Source organism: Akebia trifoliata, chromosome 15 (genome assembly GCF_017979445.1).
Source record: "Akebia trifoliata isolate Shusen 1 chromosome 15, ASM1797944v1, whole genome shotgun sequence".
Taxonomy (NCBI): Eukaryota; Viridiplantae; Streptophyta; class Magnoliopsida; order Ranunculales; family Lardizabalaceae; genus Akebia; species Akebia trifoliata.
The window spans coordinates 9436160-9445135 of record NC_141389.1 but is presented as its reverse complement, the minus strand read 5'-3'; the positions used below and the strand labels follow the sequence as shown (position 1 = coordinate 9445135).

The 8976-nt window shown below is 33.8% G+C and overlaps 1 protein-coding gene and 1 long non-coding RNA gene across 6 annotated transcripts in view; one reads left to right on the top strand and one right to left on the bottom strand.

Moving 5' to 3' along the window:
* LOC147384258 (LRR receptor-like serine/threonine-protein kinase EFR) overlaps window positions 1-1214 on the top strand; it is a 47419-nt gene extending 46205 nt beyond the window's left edge. Inside the window, exon 2 of the mRNA XM_086425384.1 lies at window positions 666-1214. Coding sequence (XP_086281510.1) covers window positions 666-1060 — 395 coding nt within the window. The 3' untranslated portion in view covers window positions 1061-1214. The remainder of the gene's footprint in view (window positions 1-665) is intronic.
* A 1350-nt stretch (window positions 1215-2564) lies between these two features.
* LOC147384257 (uncharacterized) lies at window positions 2565-8173 on the bottom strand. 5 transcript variants are annotated; one of them, XR_015172386.1, is made up of 6 exons: window positions 7934-8173; window positions 6538-6659; window positions 4216-4283; window positions 3887-4050; window positions 3204-3772; window positions 2565-3110 (listed from the first exon to the last, which is right to left on the bottom strand). It is a non-coding gene; the product is annotated as an uncharacterized LOC147384257 (long non-coding RNA). The 5 variants fall into 5 exon arrangements; XR_015172385.1 differs by having other exon boundaries at window positions 3204-3758; window positions 7934-8169; XR_015172382.1 differs by lacking the exon at window positions 3204-3772 and having other exon boundaries at window positions 7934-8167.
* Window positions 8174-8976: the final 803 nt, after the last annotated feature.

Here is an 8976-nt window from a genome sequence, read left to right as displayed (position 1 = left end):
TAATGCAATTGATTTTAGTACTTATAATCTGATCTCATTAGGATTGGAGGTAGTTCACTGCTCCACAATGTTGTATTCTTCCATACGAGTCCAAGGGGTTTAAACCTAAGACATGGGAACAACTCTCCAGACGTCTTCATGATATTCACATCCGGACATCTCCACAACTTACTCTTCCCTGGAGTTGAAGCAATTATATAGAACAATTTCATAAAATAAAATAAAAAATCCTCCAATTTCTTTCCTTGCAGATAGGATAAATCAAAGTGCAAAAGTTGAGGCCAACATACACGACTCTACTAGGAAACTGAATTCCTTTTGTTACAAATGTTTTGTTTGCCACCACTGAAGGAGCAATTGAAAAAGAAGCAGCCATTGTCTTCCGTATTTCCAATAGTTGTAAGCTTGTTCTGAATTGTTAATTAGGCCATTAAAGAAAACTGAGGATCCGATAGACTCATGAAAAAATCACATGATCTCAACCATGTAATTACGAAATCCAATGGTTGGGATTTCATTCTAGATGACCCCTAACTTTTGGGTGGTAACTTGATGGCCTAGTTAGTATGGATACCTATTTAACTGGTCTAAAGTGGAATTGAACCAATAGAATTGATTAGAGTTGGGTCTAAAAGGCAATTGATTAAACAATGCATTAATTGCAGAGTATGGCATGGGTGCTGAGATCTCTAAGCAAGGAGATGTATACAGCTATGGAATACTTGTGTTGGAGATGTTCACGGGAAAGAGGCCAACAGATGAAATTTTTAGGGATGGTCTAAGCCTTCATGAGTTTTCAAAAATGGCACTGACTGGGCGAGTGATGGAAGTAGTGGATCCACGTTTACTTTCAGAAGATCATAATGAAGTTACCAATGATTTTGAAAGTCATCAAAGATACAATGCAACAGATAAAATGCAAGAATGCTTGATTTCCATATTCAAAATTGGAGTTCTATGTTCTACAGAGTCATTGGGTGACCGAATGGAAATCAAAGATGTTCTCACAGAGTTGCATATGATTAAGAAAATGTTTCATGAAGGCATAATCCACTCATAGATTTAGGTTCAGTTTTTCTTATCTTTTCTATTATGATTATTATTATTATTTTGTACTTCTTTAGAATTATTTAGGCATGTCATTGTAAATTTTTGTATGTAGACTTCCTATTGCATTTCCTTTACTTAATTATAAGGTGTATTCTACTTTATCATGTTCATTGTGGAGGAGCATTTATTTATTTTTTATTTTTTTTTTATGGTTAAGCGTTGAGGTTGTTGGGCCCTCACCCTATATTAATTCCCTCAAGAGTATATATCAAATCTCTTTCAATTTTATATTTAGTTCTAAAGATATATCTTCAGAATTATCTCATCTAATTACAGTAGAAGTTTGTAGACCCAACTTAGATAAGTAATCAGCACATTGATTGGTCTCCTTCCAATGATGCTTGAAGCTTACTTGTTCAAAATTCTTGCTTATTCAATCTTATTGATCAATTTATTGTATCTCCAAGGCACATGTATTTCTTTTAATAAACACTTGATAACTATCTCTGAATCGGAGAAATTTTTAACCGATGAATACTTCTTCCTTGAATGTATTGCAACCCATCCATAATGGCATATAATTCTACTTTTTATTTTATTTTTTTCTTTATACCACTACGTCATATTTGCAATAAACGATTGTCTTGGACAGTCGTTTTAAAAGGAGTCGCGGTTAAAGGCGACAGTTGATGACTGTCGTAAAAAACAACGGTCTCAGATAGTCGTAAAAAACAACGGTCTTAGACAGTTGTTTTTCTAGATTTATAATTTATAAATTATTTTTCTAAATTTATAAATTAAATTATTTTTCTAAATTTATAAATTAAAAAAATGGATCATTAAAAAAATTATTTTTCTGCCCGTTTTGCAACTCTGTAGGCTGCCCAATTTTCCCTTCTTTCCATCATCATCTTTGTAAACTCAAGAGTAACCCTTTCCTGCTCGATCCAATAGTCACAATGAGATATGTCTAAGCATGTGTCAACATTGCAGGTTTCCCTCCACATGACATGAGAACGCAATAAAAGCGAGTAAATCGCACACATGTCATGATTAAATAAGCTATTTGTATGAATGGTTTCAACCAGAAGCTTCACACTGTGATGTATTTGGAAGTAATGGCATTGGCTTCATCGAGTGTTTCAATGCAAGACTCCAAAAACCTGTACATGCAGAAGACAAGCTTTGCAATGGGACTATGTTTTTTACCTCCTAACACCAGTGTCTCATAAAAAGAACCTGAATTCCATGTTTCCATGCTTCCTTTGCACACATCTACGAAGAATTCTATTGAGAATCTAATTTTATCGAGTGCAAGAACCCCCAATGTTGAATATTCTTCAACCCATCCATCAGAAAATCTGCTCTTCTGGGTTGCACACTTCAACTGCTGGTGGTGTGGGAATTTTTAAAAAAAAAATTAAAAATAAAATAGAACTCTGATAAAAATTAAGCATAATCTTGCACAAAAATTTCACAGATCAACAAATGTCCCTTAAAGGAAAGAGAAGGCATGACAAAGTGCCAATCTTCTGGGACTGATATTATAGGTGTTTCTAACATTCTGAATATACAATTCGTTTGAGCCTCATGCCCTGGCTATCAAGAAGCAAAGTTATAAGTAAAATCCAGCATACCCACTCATAGATGAAAGTAAGTTTTAAGTCTTACATTTCCTTCTCTAGTTGTTTTCAGATGAATTCCTTGGTGTGTGCAGTCACTTTGTCAGTCTTGTTGCACAATATGAGCACTGGGATCTTCTTCTTCACAATGCTTGCCTTTGTCAAGATATCATACAGGTACTTTCCACATCAAAAAACACAAAATGTCACAAACCGAGTCTGCTTCTATACACACGACAGAAAAGCAAGCAAAAAGAACCCAAAAAGAAAATGCTTAGTAACTAGGAAGTACTTTGCATCTGCACTGCAGTTTGGCAAGAAGTCTAGTGCATCCACAACAAAAACAAGGCCTACTGCTTGTGGCAAGTACTCATCAAGCTTGGGTCGAAGGCGAGAGTGCCCAGGAACATCAACTACGTGCATAGGCTTTATTTTTCCCTTATGTAAGAAGACAAGAAAATAGTTCAGGATCATTTGTATAAATTAATTATCTTTATGTCTATAATAACAGTAGAGGGCACGATGACTGACATTGTCAATTTTTGTAGGATTGGAGGTAGGCAAGTTCATGGAATGTGTCATGGAAATAAATGGATTGTCCCATCAAGGGTATCCTTGAGATATAAAAAAATTGACTGCGATGAGTAGCTTAAGAACCACTGATGCTATCTGTGTTTATATCGAGAGCAATGTCATACCTACAGTTTTATAAGAACCAATTTGAGGCTAAAAACTAAATGATTTGAAGAAAACAGAACATATTCAAGGACGTGAAGGACCTTTCATCAAAGGTTACATCGACTTAATTCGCAATTTCATCAACTAATTCTGTTTCAATTCCAAGATTGGATTCACAAATATTTCCCACTACAGGAACTAGCTTGCTCAACATGAAATCTTGGTAGGGTTTTCCATGGGTTTGGTGTACACACTTGAAAAGTTCTGTGTTTATGATCTAAAACAAAACCAAATGGAATTTTGAGAGAAAATTAAGACAGAATTACTCTAGAAAATATACTTCACTCTTTAATCTGTCCATTGCTGTTTCCTTGTTTTTAGCCTTTATTAGGAGATTATTTAATCTACCTACATCCAGCAAACTGAAATGGTTGGATTTGTGCAGGTTGGGTTCGCAAATTGGTTAATACATGGTTCATTGTAACAGTTGCATCAACCTTCAAATTACCTAACCAAATGGTAGTTGAAAGTATTACCTTCAAACGCCTGAAATTGCAGCTGAGTTATTCCAAGTACCATCAATCAATATGAAGTTTAAAGTCTGATCTCTTGTCATCTGTGAGTAGGATCAATATGAAAGTTACCACCCTGTTGAACTCCAAGCAGCAATGGACTCATTGAAGGAAAGAATCGTCAAAAGCTGAAAGTCAAGAGTTAATGAAACAAATCATTGATAAATAAGGATTTAGGAATTGAGGAAGAGAGGGTGTAAATTGTAATAATCAATTCAGCAAAATAGTAATTACAGTGAGAATTCTAAACTGTAATTAAAAAAATAAGAAAGCATGTTAGAAGAAATTATTACCTGCCACAACTCAATTGCAACATACTTCAAGTTGGGGAATACATATAAATCTGGATCATCTTTGAAATCTGTCAAAAAAAAAAGTTGTAAGTAGATCATTTACTTGTCTTCTTGATATCAGGATCTGTTATCTCTCTTGGAATATCATTGTATCCCTGCTTATATATGTGAAGAATTACATTGTGAGGTGTAACACAACTAGGAAAAAATAACAGCAGAGAGTCCCAAATAGTAGAAAGAAGAAAAACAGGACAATTAACATATGAAAAATTATGTACCTCTGGCTGTAAAAGAGAACTTTGTTAATATTGAAATCTTGCAACATGTATACTAGAGAAAAAGAAAATAAGTACAATCCAGAATTTCAATTTATAACCTTCTTGACATTGGGATCTAGCAGAATTTCATATTGAAATCTAGTAGCATGTTCTTGGCACCCGTAAAAAAAACACTCAATCCACATGTAAATCTATTCCAAAAATTCGAAAAAAATTTAGATGTTTGGGATTGTAACTTAATAGTTCAGTACCAAAGAAGTCAGGAAACTGGGTACCAAAACAAGTATAGAAAAATTTACATTGGGTTCATTGGAAGACTTACCAAAGAGAACTTGATTGAGACATGATGATAGAAGAACTCTATCATCATGTCTCATGGAAAACGCTGTAAGTTGGACTGTTCTCCATATAACTTTTGCCTTTTTCAATTTGATTAGTAAAAATGCAGTTGATTTTCAAGCTCACGGTCGCATGGGACATTGCAGTGGAAGACAAATAATAAACTAAAGTAAAGAGCATGGAAAGAGGTCCAATCATGACCTATAGGTTTTCTACTGTATGATCTTGAACACCCAGATATGTGTGAATTTATAGGTACAACGATTTGTCATTCAACAAGAACAGAATAGACAACATTTCTTTTGTTCTCTACCTCTCTACAAATTAATCCAAAGAGGATCAAATACACAAAGAGAAGAATTTGATAAACCAACTTAAAATAATGTTTGAATTATTCTTTGTTGTCTAACACAAATCCATTTTAATAAATTGCGACCCAAATTTATTTTCTTAATGGACACAATAAATCTATGAGAAGTTTCTCTTCTTAGATTGTGTAATTATCTAACCATTTAGAGCTAAACCACAAACGCTTGCCATAGCTAAAGTACAAGCAGTTTGTGGGTTAATTTCATTGATCACAGGTTTGAGAGTTGTCTAATGTTTCGACGGTTACAATCTTTCACAAATAACAATTGATGATAGGCTTCGATGATATTGGAGTAAAGTCTGATCTAAAACCACAGTCATTAGCCTAAAAACGACCGCTAAAAACCATCGCCATTAGTTCCTAACATACCATTCCACTCCTACTGCCAGCAAGAGTAATTGATAAGTTTGGGGGTCCAATTCTTAACAATTTTAACCTCAATCAATTCTCAATACATGGCATGTTGAGTTCAGTAATTAATCGTGGCCTACAAAAACGATTGCTAAGTGAAAATTGATACGTTTGGGGGTCCAACTCAAAACCAATTGGCAGTGAGTCTAGGCTCAAGAGCTTATAAGGAGAGAGAGACAAAGCAATGAGTGTCTGATGTGGGACTAAACTCAACAAAAATCACAAAAACTATCATATTAGTTCTTGACATACCATTCCAATACTACTGTCAGCAAGTGTAATTGGTGATATTTTGACCACAACTCCTCCATTGCTCTCATGTGCCTTGAAAATTGATTAGGCACAGGAAAAAGTTTTATACCATGGAAAAAAGTAAGAAAGAAAGAACAATAGTATCCTCTCCATATTTCAGGCCAAAAGAATTAAATGTAATATGCTATCATATTTCAGGCCAAAAAATAAATTACATAGATTTAAATACCAATCAAGCTTGCAAATTTTCATTGCTAAGCCCCTAAGATCCCAAACTTGATTGTAGAAATTCATAAGATGCAACAGGTTGCAAATTTTCCTATATGATAACTACAACATATTCTCACATTAAAAGTCACCAAAGCCAAGTCCCATCAAATTAGGAGCGGTCGGAAGGTCAAATAGAAATGACTAATGCAAGTCAAAATAGTTTGTGCTACAACAACACAGACATTGTGCCTGCACTCAATGCTACCTATAAACCAAATAGAAATTACTAAAGCAACTCAGGCTCTATATCTAGTTTTCAGTATTACCAATCAACAATTAACACTTTCTTAGCATTTTCACTCTGAACTACCAATACTACTAGAAGTAAAGAAGGTTTTATAATAAAATTGGAATTTTCCACATATGCACGCATGCTTGCAGGTGAGAAGTCGTGAGGCCTACCTCATTTATGTCATACTTTGATTCACAAAGTCTCTCACTCCAAAAGTTAATGTCCCAGTGGTTCAAATCATTAGCTTCTATCGCACCCTGGTCTCTAGAGAAATTCTTAAGGTCTTCCATATCTATAAAAAATCAGAAGAACTTTAAGTTCACTGAAACCTTCAACAACTTAAAGTACTTGTTGGAAAAGAAAAGGTCTACATCAAGAAAGATGAATTCAGGAGAGAATACACTTTCAAACATTCACTACATAAAGGATACACTTGTGGAAATTGAGGATCATAATAATTCCAAAAAATAACTTAAAAACTAAAGCAAGCATGACTTAAAATTATTTCCACAAATAACTCAATGATTTTCAGTATATATAAATGCAAAAAAGAAAATGAAAAGTAGAATGATTAAGAATCAATAACATGCCAGATTTTTTTCTCTTAACACAGGATTACAAAATTAAAAAGAAAAAAAGCATTGGTATCTGCTAAATCCATTTGCATTGCATGATTCTCAATGCACAATCCTAGAATAATGAATTTTGAGACTGCAAGAAATTCCATGAAGATCTTCTATAGGCAAGTATCTTTTTCATGAGATTGAAATCCTTTAAATTTCCAACCCAGAGCATAAAGAATTTGAATACATGAAGCAGAATATCATATATCTACTATTATAGTACGTATCTATCCAACCTACATTGTACCAAAAATTATATAAATAACAAACGAAATGGAGTTAAAAAAAATTCCTAAAATAATCGAATTTTAATATAATGGATCTCTGATCTAGTTTAACACAAAAAGAGCTCCTAAGAACTCCAGATTAAGACAGTTTAAAAATGGTCGGAACCTATTATAATCTACTTATAAAAGATAAAAAAAATCTATTATCATGATCATCTAACCTAAAGAGAACCTTTATCATCAAAGAAAAACAGGGAAGAAATATAAATATATCAAAGATGACGAAATTGATACTCAAAACCATAACTACTGGAGCTAGATCTATCAGATCTGAGAAAACAACAACATTTACTGCAGACAATGATTACTAACTTAATCAAAGATCTGCGATTTCTCCAGGATCCATCCATGGTGTTAGGGTTTGTGCTCTCTCTTTCTCAGAGATGGTAAAGAGAGTGATAGATCTCTCTTCGAACAATTTTCTGAACTTACAAGGCCTTTTGGGTTTGAGTCTCAAGAAATTAGGAAAAATAATAAGCCTTAAAAAGATTAAACCCTCACTTCAATTCGAAAATTAGGAAAAAAAGGTGAGGATGATCACTAAATCCATAAATTGAGGAAAACACTATGATTACAAAGAGGAATTTCAAACAAAAATTAAGTGGCAGGCAGAAAAATTGTATAAAACTCTAGCAGATCTTTGAGGAGAAACGTACTTAAAGTGGCGATCTTTGAGGAAAACCCTAAATCTTGATGCTGCAGAGAGAGATTGCGTGCGAGAGACAGATACAAAGACAAAGAGATTGAGAGAATTTGAGAGAGAGTGCGAGAGAGCGAGAGCGAGAGAGAGAGAGAGAAAGAGTGTGTGTGTGCATGCAAGAGAGCAAGAGTGTGATCCAGATATTTGAAAGAGAGAGAAATGAGTGCGAGAGAGCTAGAAACAGAGATGCAGGTCAAGTTGCGCGAGAGAGAGAGAGAGAGATTTGATATAATATTGTTGATATACGTAATAATGTGTATATTAAGAGTAGAAACGATGATTAAACAACTGATAAAAATTGTCGCAATTAACGACAGGCTTTAATAGTCGTTTTTAATGCAATTGTCGAATTGTGAAAAACGCGATATGACGTAGTGTACGAGCAAGATCAAAAAGTTTCACTTATGAATCCTTGGCTATCAAATAAAATCCAACCAAATATTGATCTTCCTTCATGGATAGCCCATCACAATTTAGTATATTGAAACCCAAATGAGGGGGTTTCCATCTATAAGGAACTTTAGTAATCAATTTATTGTTGATTGAAATTCCCAATCTTTCTGCAACTTCCATGATTTGCTTAGTTCTAACCCCAATTAATAATTTTCCAAAAAAAAAAAAACAATTCCGCATTATATTTTACTAGGATTCAAAACACCAACACTCTTTTTTGTAAAAAAAAAAAATTTCTCAAAAATCCCACTATATTGTTTTTTCCACAGATGTCAAACTGTCAAAGACACTAAAGGTTAAAAACCAAGGAGCAAGAGTTTCATAAGGTTTAGATTAAATCACAATCTTATCCAACTCTACCATTAGAAATCCAACCCCAACCAACTGAGTTATTTCTAAATCCAACTAGAATAAGAAGACTTAAATAAGTGTTCAACATATTCACATTCTAACCGAGAGAGAGAGAGAGAGAGTAACAAAAATCCAAATGAAACAACTTGAGGAGTGATTTCATCAGATTATCCAATCATAAGTTTATTTTGCAAA